At 52.6% G+C, this 17,135-nt stretch overlaps 1 protein-coding gene across 2 annotated transcripts in view; it reads left to right on the forward strand.

Annotated features, from left to right (window-relative positions):
* Positions 1 to 17,135, forward strand: part of FSTL4 (follistatin like 4) — a 401,478-nt gene that overhangs the window by 262,874 nt on the left and 121,469 nt on the right. For both annotated transcript variants that reach the window (XM_023617696.2, XM_023617697.2), the window contains exon 5: positions 15,465 to 15,658. In XM_023617696.2, the coding sequence (XP_023473464.1) occupies positions 15,465 to 15,658 (194 nt within the window). The remainder of the gene's footprint in view (positions 1 to 15,464; positions 15,659 to 17,135) is intronic.

Below are 17,135 nucleotides of genomic sequence, written 5' to 3' on the forward strand. Positions count from 1 at the left end.
AGACTTTTGAATGGAAGCAGTAAAAATTATCCATGGAGTAGAAAATAGAGATCTCCTCTTGGCTCTCAGGCCTTGCCTGCCCTCAGTGCTGCCCTGGGACCTGGGTAGGGCCTGGGCCTTCCAGTGTGCAGAGGTCAGACATGGGCACGGAAGCCCCTCGCACTCGGGCCAAGGTCCAATCCACTCCGCCCTTCCTGAGAGCAGCTGTACTCGGTGACTCTGTGTCTGAGGGCCCTGAAGAGCATCCCGCACATGGATCTCTCTAGGTGTTCCTTTCCGTCACTCTCAGAAACCACTCTCCTCCTGACCCAGGTCAGCCTCTGGCTCCTGTGGAAATGCCCTCACTGAGTGTGGCTTTGCTCCCCCTGAAGGGACGCTGGCCCTGGGAACTGGCTGCAGGTCACTTCTCTCAATTGAAGGAACTAGAATTCTTTGTGTCCTCTATTTTTCCAGGCACTGGATGACAGGGACAGCTCAGACCCTGGATCTCTGAGCCCAGGCCGATGGCAAGAAAAGGCATGACCTGCCAGTGTGTAGTGATAGGAGATTTGCCCAGGAAGAGGCCCTCACCTCTGGGCAGGATTTCAACATCCTCCTCATGCTAGAAAATCCTGTTCTCTCCCCCATCACAGTCTCCTTGATCCTTCTCCACGGCTTTATTTACATCTTGTGGGGCTTCTCTGCAAGAGCTAGAAGACTGCAATTAGAAGAGGGGGGAGGTGGAGCTGGGGCAGGAAAAGCCCCCGAGAGTGTGGGCACTAAATGCCAGGCAGATGACAGCCCGGCTCCATCACCAATACCCCAGACCCTGAGGCAGGCCCCTTACTGTTCCTTGGCCTCAGTTTTCTAACCAATAAAATAAGGAGTGTGTACTATGTCACACCAGAGCCTTACCCCCTGGTCTTGGGGCCTGTGGCCCATCATTTGTGCTGGGCGGGCTGTAGGCATCTCCAAGAGGCAACAGGGTCAGAGGACAAGCCTGGAGCTGAGCTGATAGCCCAGGCCCAGTGTCACTGGGCTACACATCTGAATCCACAGCTGTGTATGTGTCTGTCTGTCTACATGTGTAAGGACTTTCTGTCCAGTGTCCTCTGTGTACTGGCCCTGTGTTGAGTGCTGTGGGCCTCAAAAGAAATGAAAGACAGAGGGTGTCACCCCACACTCTTGAAAATCTTACCAGGACACTACACTCATCAAGCAGAGCACCATTAGTGAGAAAAACACCAATCAAGGTGAGAGTGTCATTGACTTATTTAATTGATAGCTCCTGTTTTTATTAGGGACCATTCAGTGGCATTTTTTTTAGCCTCACCAGGTGATTTCTCAGATTAGCCCTTCTACGTGGAAAGTTCTTTATGAAATTTTTAACCACTTTTTTCAAAGCCCAACTCAAAAGAAGAAAGATAAAGATTCCCTGAGGCTGAGGCAAGATGTGCTAATCCTGTGACACATGCAGGCTGTGCCTTATCCACAGGGACACACACAGGGCTCCTGCCCACAATCTCAGGTATGAAGAGCCTCAAGCTGTGGGCCGCAGGCCCCACCTGTCCACCCCCAGGTATGCTCCCGGCTGTATACATTCTTCCTGGGAGAATGCTGGAGGGTCCCTGTCACTGCCATCTCTTGTGGGTCCTGAACCCTCTTAAAGCATCTGAATCCATTTTCAAGACAGATAAGGCGATATGGAAGCCATTCTTGGGATCTAAGAATTTAGGAATAAGGAGAGTGAAGAGAGGCCAAGTGATTTCCCAGCATGTGTATCTAGTGAGAGTCAGCGCATCTCAGTGCCCATCCGGCTGCTGCCTCAGCGGTGTTTGGGGAGTGAGCGGAACAGATGTGATTCAGCTGAGCTGTGTCTGGAATAACTCAATTTACCAGAGGAGGGGCTGCTTTCTGAGTGCTCACAGGAGCCACACCCTGGTCTCCTCCTCAGTCCCCATTGCCCACCCTTGCCTGTCTGCCCGGCTCCTCTCATTGCCCGCCTCTGAGGTCTGGACGTGGAGCCAGGCCCACCACAGCCTGCTCATCAGCTCAGACACGTCCTGCCTGGGGTGGACTTTCACAGAGACAAGGGTTCCTGCGCTCCCTCCACAGGCAGCCCGAATTTTGATGAGTTTCCAGTGTGGATAATCCTGGAGTAGCGGTGCTGATGTGGGGAAAGAAAGCCTTCTCGTCCTCCTTGCAGCAGCTCAAGCCCTGGAAACGCTCCAGAACTCTCCCTCAAAGGCTGCTGCTCTCTTTCAGCGTCATTGTGGAGTTTTGTTTTGTTTTGACTTGGGATTTACTGTCAATCATACAAGTCCGAGAAGTTTAGATAAATCTTCACACTTCAGGAAACTTGTGTGAGTCCTCTCAGGTCTAAAAGGCTCTGTTCAGGTGATTCTTCTCTGAAATGCCGTTTCCTGACAAGCCCACGCAATGGCATGAATCCCCGGCTTACAGCAGACCCCGGGATCTGAGACCGTTCTCAGGCAGTTTTCCTCTAATGCATTTCCTTCGAAAATGAGTGTCCCCACAAGCGCAGCAAAGCTTCTGCAGGTAGCACTGCGGAATGCGTTCATGTTCGGGCATTCTTGCCTGGAGACCCTCGTTCAACCGCATTGATTTGCAGTCCACACACCCCTCACACCACGTCTCTGCTTGTTGCCTTTCAAGCCTGGTGGCTCTTTGGCTGGCTTTGGAGCTGAAGGTTACTGGGTCTGAGGAACCACCTTGAGACAACACCGAGGAGAGAAAAATCCCGCAGGCACACCAGGCACTGAGACCCGGCTCAGAATCCTCCCTCACCCCAGGCTCGCTCCTGCCGCCCAGAGTGTCTGTGCCCAGCCAGGGAGTGTCCTGGAAGAACAGACAGGGAGGAGCCCAGTTCTGGAGAAAGGAGGAAGAGGAGTCCTGCCCCGCGCCCTAGGGGTGCTCACGTGGAGCCCCTTTCCTCCCAAGTGGGGCCCACTCGCTCGGAGGTGAAGTTTCTTCCTCAGAGCCCACTGCCAGAGCCTTCCTGGGGCTGGATGGGCTCCAGGGCCCAAGGGCGTAGCTCTGCACCCTCTGCCTCCCTCCATTGGCCTTCGAAGACTGGGCTTGCACACAGGTGTGTGTGTGTACATGGCTTATCCACAGGGCCACACACTCTCAGGTGCACACTCACACTTCACCAGTACACACACTCAGGTGCATTCCCACACTGTTCCCACTGTCTTTTAAAGATCTCAGAACCAAGGAGTGTCCGAAGAAGTAAGGCCACCACCTCATACCCCTTGGAAGGCTCCTATCAATAAATAAGAAAATAATAAATGTTGGCGAAGATGTGGAGAAATGGGAATGCTCATGCACTGTTGGTGGGAATGTAAAGGGTGAGGCCACTATGGAAAATGGTATGGCGGTTCCTCAAAAACTTAAAAATAGAACTACCATCTGATCCAGCAATTCCACTTCTGGGTATTTACCCAAAAGAATTGAAAGCAGGGTCTTGAAGAGAGATTTGTACACCCATGTTCATAGCAACATATTCACAATAGTTCAAACCTGGAAGCAACCCAGTGTCCGTCAACTGAGGAATGGATAAGCAAAATATGGTGTATGTACCATGGAATATTATTCAGCCTTAGAAAGGAGGGGAATTCTGACGCATGCTCCAACATGGGTGAACCTCAAGGACATTTTGTTAAGTGAAATAAGCCAGTCACAAAAAGACAAATACTGGATGATTCCACTTATAAGAGAGATTTAGAGCAGTCAAATTACTCTCATGGAGACAGGAGAATGGTGGTTGCCAGGGGCTGGGAGGCAGAGGGAATGGGGACTGCTGTTTAATGGGTATGGAATTACAGTTTTACAAGATGGAAAGAGTTATGGAGATGGATGGTGGGGATAATTGTACAATATTATGAACTCATTTAATGCAACTGAACTCTACACTTAAAAATGGCTGAGATAGGGACTGGCCCCGCAGCTGAGCGGTTGAGTTTGCGTGCTCTGCTTCAGCGGACTGGGGTTTCACCAGTTCGTATCCTGGGCATGGACATGGCACCACTCATCAGGCCGTGCTGGGGCAGCGTCCCACATAGCATAACCAGAGGCACTCACAACTAGAATATACAACTATGTGCTGGGGGGGTTTGAGGAGAAGAAGAAGACAAAAAGATTGGCAACAGGTGCCAATCTTTAAAAAAAACAAAAACATGGCTAAGATGGTAAATTTTATGTGTATTTTACCACAATAAAAAAAAATCTGGGAAAAAAAAAGAGGAGCACAGACTCCAGTTGTTCACACAGGTCACTCGTCTTTAACCCTATCAGACCCTAAGCCACATTTTCACAGCAAATGTTTCATAAAGCCCCTGTATTATCTTGAAATGAATATGTCTTATCCCAAACTGGGTTATAATGACGAAATATAAGAAAAGTGGTCCACATAAAATATGCCTTTCAGTATGTAAATGTTGGGACACCAGCTCCATACACTGGCTCAGAGCAGCCAGACGTCAGCTGCTACCCGTGGATCCTGTGAACACAGTGCTGCAGACAGAGCCTGCAACAGGCGTGTTATGTTGGCAGTTTGAGCACTCAAGAGACATGTTTTTGGAAGTGTGATTCTCCAAAATGGTGAACAGTTCTTGATAAAGTTGTAAACAAAACTTATAATATGCAGCATAAGCACCTCCTTGGAAAGTCCTTGGCAAGCCCTGGGGGAAAAATACTTTGTATGTAACATTGTGTTAGATTCTAGGCTCAGAGAATAGTAGACGAATCTTTCACTTCCGTGACTGTCCACTGGGATATTTGAAAACTTGTATGAGATGGTAGCCCAGCAAAAGTTTGTTGTGTAGGACTGTGCTACAAATAGCAGGATCCCTAGAGTCCCTGGCCCTGCCCATTAAGTGCCACCAGGGCCCCATCAATCATTGTGAGAACTAAAAACACCCCACTGTGTCTCTGGGTGAGGTCCCCCTCAGCTCAGTGGCCACTGAAGGACCATAGCAGCTCAAAGCTCAAAGCAGCGACATTTCTGGGCATCACTGACACCTGAGGAGCCAAATTTTCACCATCTCAATAGCAGGGCTCTTCCCTTTGGTTAAGAGTTTGGAGGGATGAAGCCCCCCAGGAAGTCTCAGGAAGAAAATCAATGGAATTACAGGAGGTGGGGTGGTGCCCACACTCTCTCCTCCCTCGTCCACTCTGAGGTCCCCATCCAGGGGCTGCCTCTTGCTCCAGCCTACTGCTGCTCCTCTGGGGGTGTCTGAGGGGCGGGGTGGCGAGTGGACAGGGGCCTGAGCTTCTGGAGAGGGCAGTGGAGGAGCCCGAGTCCGTAAGGAATCAGTGTCCTCCTTCCAGAAAGAATTGGTGATTTGTTAGGGAACCTCATTGCGCATGGGTTTCCCACTCACACAAGAGTAAAAACTAAAGTTCTTAACATCAGGAGGGCTTTAGCATTTATTCAAGTTTTCAAACATTACTCTTTCAGTCTGGGGCTACCTGATAGATGTGCCAGTCAACCATAAAAAGTGTATGTGGATCCCTATCCCAGGAATCCAACCAATTTTGCTTTCTGTAATAGGAATAGAAGAGAGGATTGTAAATGTCAAACGGCAGATTATATAGCAACATCAATTGAACCAGGCATTCATGAGCAAATGTACCATTTATCTAACAAAGGTCTGGGTGGTTTTGTTAATTTAAACTACCTGATGCTGGGGCGAAAATTGAGATGATGGTTTGTCCGGGAGTTCAGGTGCAAGTGGGGTGGGCGTAGCCGTGCTGGTACAGCAGGTGGGGAAGGAGGGGTGTGGTCTGCGTGGCGTGTGTGTTGGGCCAAGCAAGGCTACAGGCCATGTGAAGCATTAGATGTGCTGATTCTGTTTGTGGATCCAAAGTGGGCCCTGTACCTTCAACTCAGAACATTCAAAAGAAGCTGGGATGACAAAAAGGACACTCCAGGGAAAAGATCAGAGGCCACTGACCAAAGACAGTGTCTAGCCTGATGCTAGGCTCCCTTAGCAGCCTGGGAGGATGAGGGGCTGCTAATGAATGTGGTGGGCCTGTTACTGGTTCTAGGATTGGGTCTAGTGAGTGGGGAGGGGACCCAGGTGGAGCTCGGAGTGATGGAAGGGGTGGGAGGCAGGCCGGGCACCCCCAAATGGTGGGCAGGCAGCGGCTCACCAGTGCCCTCATGGCCCATGACAGTGTCCAACACGGGTCCCTGTTGGCAGGTTCTCTAAGACAGTAAAGGCACTCACATAGGAGATGCAAAAGCATTGGAACACAGTCAGTAGAGGAGACAGGGCAGAGATGGAGACAAGACAACAGTGTGTGGCTTAGAGCAGACAGAAGCAGCTCCTTGGAGCTGGGCCTTGGCAGAAAAGCGAGATTTGCAGAAAGGGCCTTGCAGAAAGGCCGCCCCTAGGAGCACATCTTCAGGCCGGCTTTCTGGCAGTTGGTGAGAGCAGCCAGTGGCTGCAGCTTCGGCCACGGCCGTGTAAACTCCTCCCCAGCGTTCTTGAGCATGGGCAAGGGTGACCCATCTGCCCAAAGTCACAGGCCCCCGGGGAGAGCCAGCAGGGAGTCACCAGGTGGCTTGATTTTGGGTCCAGCTGTTCGTGTTTGTTTGGGGATTGAGGAGACAGTATCATGTGTGCTCAACAATCTCCTGGAATTTCCAGAATTTTGTGGCTTGGTCAACGCCATCCGTAAAACTACAATATAATAGTGAAAATGTATCCTAAAGATAAACCCATTGGTTTTGGCATTTATTGTTAATTGAATTTTCCCAGAAATGGCAGCAGAAAGATTGTTAATGTTCATGAATTTACATCAAGTTAAACATCTGTTCCTCTTAAGCTAAACTCCAGTAAAGTTACGGCGGCTCATAAATTAGATCGGGGAGTAAAATGCTTCTTGCTCTTTGCACAGCTTAGCGGTTTCAAAATAGATCTCAGAATGACACATTGCAAGCAAGGCCCATGTAACACAGCCACATTCAGCTGTGATGTCGGTGCCAGATGATTAAGCCAAGTGTTTGCTTTGGTGGTAAAGATCACAGCTTTGTCAGGCAGCAATGACGTGACTTACCAGACTGGCTGGGGACAATGTGGAAACCAAGGCTGCTAATGTTTGGGTGGGAGTGGGGAGAGATCCTGTCCATGAGCAGACCCAATAGCAGCCAAGAGGTTGTGGGCACATCCACCTCTCCCTTGGGCCCCTCTGGGGGTTCTCACAGGTGAGGTTCTCAGAATCTGAGCCTAGGGGCTGGGCCACCTTGCAAGGTGGTGGAAGGACTGGAGTCCAGTGGGCGTGGCTTGAGGACACTGCTGGCTGCTGTGTATTTCTGAAGGGATGGTCTGTGTATGGTTTGGGAAAGGAGCTGCTCTCACCCACATGTTGGTGTCTCAGAGCATGGCCCACCAACCCCCGCCCCAGCCCTTCCTTCCTTCCTATCCCCCTGCTCCTTAGCCCAGACCCGTCCCCAAAAGAGCTTGCTCCTGCTAATGGCAGAGGAGTTCCTTCATGATGTCGACTAATCAGGGTCCTGCAGTCCCCTCTCCAGTAAATTTGGGGTTGGTAGGGGACTCCTGTAGTGTAGGCATGCCCCAGTGAGAGAAGTGCCAGCACCCTGAAGGCCATCAGGGGTTGGGGTCTTCCCAGCAGCCTTGGGATTCCCCCCACCTGCCCAGACCCCCACCCCATTTTGCCTGTGTATAAAGCTCTCCCTGAGAGCACAGAAGGTGCCCAGGGTCAGCTTTGTGCTCACTTACGGATCAGAGCCCTGGTATGGGATTGAACCTTTCCCAGAGCTGTGCCATGGCTGAATCCACCCTCAGGCCTCCCTGCCTGGGTTGCTGTGCCAAGCATATGCCCCCCGCCTGGCCTTCTTGCAGTCTCCAGGGCTGTCCTGACCAGCTGTGGCATAATAAGAGGGCAGACCCTTCCTTATCCTCCTCTCCAGAGGCAGTTCCCAAGGAGCTGCATGTGCCCAGAGGTGGCTTGAAGGAGCTGCTTCTGCGCAACCTAGTGTCCGGCAGGGCCACAGCCCTGTGTGACTCACCACCTTGCCACCACCACCCCCAGACTGGCCATGCTGGACTTCACTCTGTGGGGCCACTGTTGCAGGTTTCGGGGTGCCCCTAACTGGGTAAAGTAGGTTTCATGCCCCCTGGTAAGCCTGAGGCAGCTTGAGCCTTGGTGAGCACAGTTTTGTGTACACACTCTGGGGTGCCCCGCCACACCCACATCTCACATACGCATCCCCACCATCCATCAGGAGCTGACAAGATGGGTGACATAGGCCCCCAGCTCCCTCCAGAGTTCCAGACCTTGGTCACTGTGGCTCAGGGCAGCTGAGATTGTCCTCTCCTCAGGGCAGGGCTGCAGCCCCTCTCTAAGCCCAACTGCTGCCGTCTCCACTAAGGATTCCACATTGTCCATCCAGCAGACATTTAATGAGGACCTTCTATATACAGATGCTCGGGCCACATGCTTGGGATGCACCTGCAGCAAGGCAAGTCCCTGGCCTCAAGGGGCTCCAGTGTAAGGGGCAGCCTGATGGTCAGCAGTGGATGAATAGGCACCAGAGGGGGAAGACTGGGCAGAGGGCAGGAGTGGAGCAGGAGGGACCTCTCTAGACAGGGGTTGGCACATTGGAGAGGGAGGCCAAAGGACTTGAGGGAGGAGGAGAGGCACACAGAATCGGCCCCTTTCCAGTCTTCCTCACCACCCTCCTTTCCTAGTACAAGGTGTCTCAGCCTCCCCTCACCTGCCTCCAGGTGCCTTCCATGTCCAGGACCTGGGCCTCCATCCAGGGCCTTGACCGCACGGCCTGTCTCACTCTCAGAATCTGAGCTTCCTGCTGCCTGGGTGGCATCTCCCACCTTGCCCATGTTGTACAACCCCCCCCTTTACTTCACTCTTTGGGGTCCCCTGCCCCATTCACACCTGGGACAGGAAGCTTTGCCTGCCACAGACTGAAGATGGTCCCTTTGAGGACGGGCTAGCGGGAGCACACAGTGTCTCCCTTGCTTCCCTTTGTTTTGCAATAGAAAGTGTTCCTTTGATGGACGTTTAATTCCAGAGGCTGCTACCTGCTTCCTATCTCTCTTTGCTCAAAAAATTAAATGTGGGTGTGCCCGTGTTCCTGCTATAATAATGCCTCTTGGTGTGGAGGGAGTGTGGCTGCAATGGGAGAACATTAGAATCTTCAAAGAGGGACAATTATTGAGGGAACTAGATTAATGAGGTGTCATAACAACTTAGCCAGATCTGCAGCTGACCTTTCTCATGGAGAACGGGCTTGATAAATGTAGTTCATTACCAAGTTCTGACATGAAAATAGGATCACACTCTGGGCTCCTCAGCAGGCTGATCAATATTTTATCTGCCAAAGCAGGCCTGGTCTGGGCACAGCAGGAGCCCTGCACGCACGTGCCGGCGGGAAGCCCGAGGCCAGTGCTGGGGGCTAGCCAAGCCGGCATGGCCGCAGGGAGGGCACTGGGGCTGGCAGGAAGGTGACTGGCCCTTCCAAGGGCCTTTTCGGGATGCTCATCAGTGTCAGGCTGACTGGGACATGAGCCTCCCTCCCTGAGAGGCCCAGAGAGGAAATGTCCACAGGTGGTGGGAAGGGAAGGAAGCAATCTTCTGTTTATCCACAAACTCTGATTTAGTGGCCACCTGTGCCAGGCTTTGGTGAAGGGGACAATGACACATGAGCCATGCCCCAGCTCACTAGGGGCCTAGAGTTCATTTCATCTAGAGAAGCCCTTGGGCCTGACTGACCACTCGGACATGGCAAAGTCCTCTCACATTTCCTTTTACATCATGACCCTGTAAGGTGGGAAGGGGCTAGTATTGCCCTCGTTCTAAGGTAGGAAATGGAGACGGGAAGGGCAGGGCAGAGAAGGCCTTTCCTAGGGTCTCGCAGCCAGTCGAAGGCAGAGCCAGACAGTCTCCTGACTCCCCATCCAGTGCTCCATCCAGTCTTGCAATGATTGTCATCACTGGAGTTGGTATCAGCTAGACACAGCAGCCCATGAGGAAATCCGTCTCTACCTTAGGACCCCAGGCAAGGTTGCTACAGGGGGGTCCTGTCACCCTGGCTTCTTTGTGAGACAGTCTGCCCTGGAGCCACAGGACTTGGTTCTCAACCATATTCACTAATTAATTCATTCAACAAGATTTTAACACTGTAATGCTGCATGTGTAACTGTCCAGTCCAGTCCCACCTGCTTGGAGCTTGCAGTCCCACAGAGGGGATGTAGCAGATGCTGATAATACCCCATCCCAACTGCCTCAGTCAACTGCAGAGGTTATGTGCAGCTTTGGTGGACAATTCCCCATAACACTCGCCAATAGCATCCAACCTCAGGTAGCTGTATCTTCGGCCTCAGGAGTGTGCTGGGTCCTCATCTGGTGAGTCCAGAAGCGCTGGATGACAGGGGAAGTGGGGCTTAACGCTTCCAGGAGCAACACGCAGCCAAGGAGGGATGAAATTTGGTGGAAGAGTGACTAGCTCCCTCTTGTGCAGTGATTCTGAGGCGCACTTGACACAGTCTCTCCCAGGTCCCGTGGGACCCAGCACCAGTCCCCACAGTGGCAACCCACCCTTTGTTGGCTTTCCCCTCCCCAGGCTCACTCCCCTCTTCCCCACACTTCTTGGGATCATCTCCAAGTATACCACTCACCTTAGATCCTTGTCTTGGGGCTTCTTTGCAGGAGCCCAAACTAAGACAGACGACAAGCCTCACACAAAAAGCATTGGGTACCAGGCAGAGTGAGAAGATGGAGGGAGGGAAGTGGTTCTGTGTGTGAGGGGGAGGGGGCGGAGCTGGGCCCCAAAGAAAGGGGAAAGGAGCGGAGGGAGAAAGCATTTGAGAGGGGGCCCCCACAGGCTGTGCCTGCTGCAGTCAGAGCACAGGAAGCTTACAGGTCTGGAGGGGACTTCCCTGGACTCTCGAGGCCTCGTCATAAGGCTCTATGGTCACTAAAAAGACAAAACGATCCCCTTATTTATGATGACACAAATTTTCTTTACCTGGAAACCACCAAGACACAGAGGAAACGCTTAAATGACTTTCCAAGTGTGTGGGTAGAAACCTCTGCAATATAAATTATGTTAGTCCTGCCCAGTCATGCAGCAGGTCCCTACAGGTCTCAAACTGGCAGCCCCTGGTGAGCTTCCACATCTGATACAAGCATCCTCCTCTCCAGAGTCCTCTCAGATGTCCCACCATCCATGGATCAGTTGGTGAGGAAGCCTGACTGTACTCCGGGCTAGGCCACAGAGGCCCTGGCAATGGGAGCAGGCCCTGGTTCAGGGCTCCCAGGAAACGTTGGCCATTGCCATTCTCACCATCATCATGGTCAGCCCCCCAGGTGCACTAGGAAACAGTGTTGTGGTCCCCAAGGTTCTGCCATACCCCCTCCAGGGAGCTTCCCTTCAAAGGGTCCTGGGTCCCTCCCTGGGACCCAGGCCTGCCCCAAGCAGGGGCTGAGCACAGAGAGTCATGAAGCTGGGGGAGGCTAGTTTAGATCCCGAGATGTTTCAGCCGTGGCCAAGATGAAGTGAAGAGTAAGCTTGTGGAGATTTGGGTGGAGAGCATTCCAGATGGAGGGAGCAGTAAATGCTACCACCTGGGCAAGAGCATGCTCTAGTGGCCAGTGCTGCTGAGGTTGTTTCTCCCTCCACACCCCACCTTGCTGGCTGATGAGAGGGGACCCAACCCTTGGGTATGAACCTCTCTGCCCAAATTGAATAAGGGAAGGAGGAAGACAGGAATCAGAGCCTGTGTGGGCCAGGCCTCAGGGCCCCCATGCGGCACACAAGGCCAGCCACAGGCTCAGCTCATTTGGCTCATGGGATCAGCACCACCTGTGCAGAGGGCCTGGCTTGACCTTGAGCCAGCCTCTGGGACGGGGATTATGGGTGAAATTTTCTTTCTTTATACTCATTTGCACTTTCTGAGTGTTTTCCAGTGGACATGTATCTCTTTCATAAGACAAAGGTTTAAAGCTGGCAGCAGGGTGAGACGCCTTTAGCTGAAGACAGGGTCTGGCAGATTCACAAAGGCCCACAGTTCCCCTCGGAGAGCCATGCCTGTGTGACCCCACAGTGGAACCAGGGCGTCGTGAATGAAAAAGTTAAACTGGGACTTGGGAAACTGCCACTTTTACATGCCTTGCTAGGAAGCTGTGCATCCTGGAAACCAGGGCCTCCTCAGGGGAAGCTTTTGCGGGGGCCGTCCTGACTGGAGATGAAGGATGGAGGGCTTCCCAGTGAGAGAGTCTGGACTTTGGAATCTAAAGTGACCATCTCCACAAGTACGGAAATGCCACCATTAGGGTGTCTTTCCTCTGGTGCTCGTGACCCTCCAGAGCTACAGGGACACTAGAGGAGCTCAGTAATATGGGCCAGTGGTTTAAGTGAGACTGAGACTCATGTAAAACACAACTGCTCCTGAGATAAAGAAGGATTTAAGTTTCTCTTGCAGGAGCCCCTCGATTCATCTCAGGACCCTGTGCCCAGCATAGGTCGGGCACCGTGAGGGCTACAGTGAAGGAAAGGAGGACAGAGGAAGTTTTGCACAGTGTGATCTGCAGAGCCTGGCATCCTGTTCCAGCATCCACACTTCCCTCCAGCCTTGTCTTGTTCCCCTCTCCCCCACACACTCGGGCTCAGCCACACCAGCTTCCTCAGGTCTCTAGACACACTGTACAGCTTTGCTCCTGCACATGCAATCCCTGCTGCCTGGCATATCTTCCCTCTGCCTCCTTCTCCCACAGACTCCCCCATCCTGCAGTTCTCATCCTGAACATCCCTCCCTTGGGGAGACTTCCTTCACCCTGGCCTCGTTAGACCCCCTCTATGGACACCATTGATGCCCAAGACTGGAAGCTCCATCGTATCCTCAGCATGCCACCCAGCATCTGGCACAGAGTTTGTAAGGAAATGCTGGTAAAAGCATGGGAGGGGCGTGTCTGGTGTGGGCCCTAGCAGGGGCAAGACCCTGGAGCCTGGGGGCACCCACCCGTCTCCCCCAAGTTGATTTCTACACATGTGCGTACCTTCCTGACCAGGAGGTGTGTGCCTTGCAGTTGCCAGGGTGGAGAAGCCTGTGAACTCACCATGAACTGTGGGGATGTGATGGGAGGGGCAGAGCCTGGGGAGGTTTCTGCGGCCCACCGAGCAGGACCCACTTCGATAGGTTCCCTAGCCTGCCCGTGTGGGAGGTGTTGACTAGCTGCGGACCCCTGGCCCAGGGCAGCAAGAAGCTCAGAGGATATCTGTGGACCTCCAAGCTCTGTAAGGAAGATTGGGGGGTTGGGGGGACCACCGAGGATGAGACCTCTCTTCTCACCCAATTCAGCCTGGCCCGTCTTTCAGGTGGCCTTGCTGTGGCATGTTCTTAGGAACCTGATCGTAACTAGCATTTCTGAGTTGAGCTTCCTATCGACCCCATATCTATCCGCTGTACACACCACTTCCCAGCATCTGGGCTTGAATGCCTGTCCCCAGGAAAGCCTGACGGGCCCCTCCAGGACAGGTCCCTACAGATCCTCCACACAGAGACTTCCATCACCACAAACACCAGAGCTATCTCCACTGGTCTACCGCATTCAACTTCTGTCCATTTGCCAGGACTAGTTTCACCCTGTTGGGAGCTGAGGGGCAAGATTTGGGCAAAACTATTCTTCTCCTTTCCCAAAACTGGCCTTTATCCAGGCCCAGGAAGAGAAACCCAGCAGGCTGCCACATGGTCCCCTGGGTGGGAGTGGTTTTGTGGTGGGACAAGGCCACTGTTTTCAAACCTGCACAGCTATACGGACTTGAGAATATGGTTTACCAACGGGTGGCCCTAAGAGCTCCTGGGAATGGGTATCCTCCCAGGGCAAGGAGGGACGCTATCACGGTTAGGGGGTGAGAGAGCCATTCCGTCAGAGCACGGAGACTCCCAGAGAGCAAATAGATTTGATTATATTGAACACAGCAATTGATTTTTTTCTAAATAAACATGCAGGAGGAAACGGTAACGGGCATCTGTTTCTGACAAGAATCAATTGACCCCAAATTGGAAGAAAATCTGGAAACACAAACAAGCACAAGAGAAAGTGATCAGGCCATCCAGGCTTATCTAGTGAGGGAGGGAGGGCAGGAGACAGACAGACAGACAGACAGACTTCCTTCCCCATCAGCCCTTTCCTCACCAAGAAGCTTCCTTGTTTGTTGCTCTTCAGCAAACGTGGTCCCGATAATGATAAGGGGAGAGTAGCTACCATTTTATGAGCCCTTACTCGGTGCCAAGCCAGTGCTAAGCCTTGTATGTGCATTTCTTATCTGATCCTCCCAACAGCCTTGTGGGAGGCACAGCTCTCCCACTTCACAGATGAAATCACTGAGGCTCCTTGTCCAAGGTACACTTCAGGCAGCAGCAGAGCTGGGACTCAAACCCAGAGGACTCTGGAACCAGTGCTCTCCAGCACTGCTTTGTGTTGAGTCTCCAACCCTGAGCTACTACCTGGTGCCCTAAACTGGCCTTAGAATTAAGGGGAGGAGCGTCAGGCCCCAGACAGTCCATCCCCAGCGGTGCATAGGCCTTCCACCTGGAATGGATGGTGAGAAGCCTGTGCCCGGACTCCAGGACTCAGCAGAGCCAGGTGCCAGAAGTACTGCATCCCCAGGGGGTGGGGATGTGGGGCTGGAGGGGCTGTCCTGCTCTGCTAATAGCCCCGCAGCCTCAGTTTATAGGCTGAGCCCTGTATGGGGTTCGTCCTAGTGGCCTGTCACCAGCAAGATAAACTATGTCATGTCGCAGTGCATCACAGGCCTCATTTGCCAGAACACTGTGTGGTTCTGATGCTGTTCGGCAAGCACGCCTGTGATGAAAGGCCTGAGAGTAATGGGCTGTGTGCTTCGGCTTTAATTCCATAAAGCTTCCTTGTGTTTCTTGGTCACAGACTTGTGTACCCATGTTTGTTTTGAAGTAATCCAGCTCGGGGAGTGTACCTAATTAACTAAAGCAGGGCTTATTAGTCCTGTTAACTAAAACTCCCTAATCTATAAGGCCAAGTATTCAAAAGCAGTCTCTAAGGTAGGATTAAGGCAAAAACGAGCTCTTACAAAGTGGAATTGGGGCCGGCTTTCCTAAAGCCTCTGTGGGGCCACAGCTGTGCGTTCCCCTAGATGAACTCCCCCATTCCATCCGGCAATCACTCTGTGTCTGGCAGGTAGTAGGAGCTCAGGAAACACCTGTGGGATGAACAGGCCCCCTCCAGCATCTGCGTCATGCGCAGCATGTGTCCAGTGCTTAGTAAATGTTGATAGGATGGGTTGGTGGGCAGACAGACAAACAGGTCCAGTCCACTCCAGTTGCCCCCTGCACTGCAGAGTAAATGCCCAGTAACCCTGTATGAACAGGATGGATGACTGTTCTCTCAAGACCAAGGGAGGAGTCTTGCTGCCATAACCTCATCTCCTCTTCCAGGTGACCCGTGCACCATGGCCGACTACGCCCGCCTGAAGAATGTCCTTCTGGCGATCCAGACCCGCCTGCAGCCACCCCAAGAAGGGGACAGCAGACAAGACCCTGCCTCCCAGAAGCGCCTCCTGGTGGAATCTCTGTTTAAGGACTTGGACGCAGATGGCGACGGCCACCTCAGCAGCAATGAACTGGCTCAGGTGGGTATTACGGAGGAATCTGGTTTCCCATTCAGCACGGAACCGGGGAGATGCACATGAGGAGAGTCCTTTGTAACAGGACACCAAGGAGGCCTCTCTCCTGCAAGAGAAACTCTTCTCCCGGGGAACCGGAGAGCTCGTGCTCAATGCCTCCGAAAATATCTTACAAACGAAACAATGTCAGTGTCTTTTCCCCACCAGCCACCTTCAGCCAATATTTACAAACAAGCTTTGAAGCATCTCAGCTAGCTGGCAAACACACGCTTCAAAGGGGCTGGTCTCTGATGTTTTCATTAGGAAATACATCTTTTCTTCCTTGAGTCCGTTACTTTCCTGAGCAGGAAGGTGAAAAGGAAACAGGTTTGGTTTCCACCAAATATTGGGGCTGTGACCTGGGTGTCCCGAGTCCTCTGCCCTAGGATCTCGCCATTCTTTAGTATCCAGATATCAACAACCCAAACCCCAGCCTGCTTGCTTGCAGGAAGCCTTGCATCCGGACCCAGACACTGCTCTTCTGCTGGGAAATCACTCGGATTGGGCCCTGTGGTTTGCTTCCCTCTCCAAACACAGCACCCGTGTCCCTTTGTCCAGCTCCGAGGTGATGTGAGGGCAGTTAGTGTCTACAGCAGAAAAAGCGAGGAAGGAGCAACCCGGGGCACCAGCCACTGCCAGCTGCAGGGAGGGCCTATAGGGTCCTGTGGCAGAAAGGCAGGCGGGGTGGGCCGGAATGGCCTGCATTCCTGCTCCTGCTCTGCTCGTTTGCCTCGACAGGCCTGGGGCCCTGGAGCCACACCAGGAAGGTGCAAAGATAGGCAAGGTGGGCCAGATCAGCCTCCCCAGGCCGGCTGGTGGGGCGGGGGCAGCTCCTCCTGGAGACCACAGAGTGCCCACCGAGAGGACAGTAACAAGAATGAGTCCCCAAGTTTGATGCCACTTTAAAAGAAATCCTTCACGTCACACAGTGACCTTACCAAGGCTAGGCCAAGTCACTGGGAAGGACTGGGCTGGGGAGTGCCCTAGCATTTATTGAGCACCCACTGTGTGCTTGGCACTAAGCAAGGCCCTTTACCTATGATGCAACAAACACTACTAACATGCAGTAGAGGCGCTGAGAATGTAGGCTTTACGGTCAAACGGCCTGAGCTCCAGTCTCGCCTCCAGCATTTACTAGCTAGTGTCTTGAGAAAAAGCCTCTCCTCTCTGTGCCTCCTTTTCTTGTCTGTGAACCTCACCAGGTAATCAGGAGGGTTAAATGAGCTAACACATGTGAAGTACTCGGCACAGTGTCTGGCACATAGTGCGTCCCAACAGGTGACAGTGGTCAGTATGGTTGTCATCATCATCGTCTTCATTGTTATTTCCTCCTTAAACTTCCAGCCATCCTCTGCTGTGAAGTAGGTACCACTGTGATCCCCACTCCACAGATATTTTTAGATGAGGAAACCAAAGCTCCAGGAAATCAAGCAATTGGCCTGAG

Source organism: Equus caballus, chromosome 14, assembly GCF_041296265.1.
Source record: "Equus caballus isolate H_3958 breed thoroughbred chromosome 14, TB-T2T, whole genome shotgun sequence".
NCBI lineage: Eukaryota > Metazoa > Chordata > Mammalia > Perissodactyla > Equidae > Equus > Equus caballus.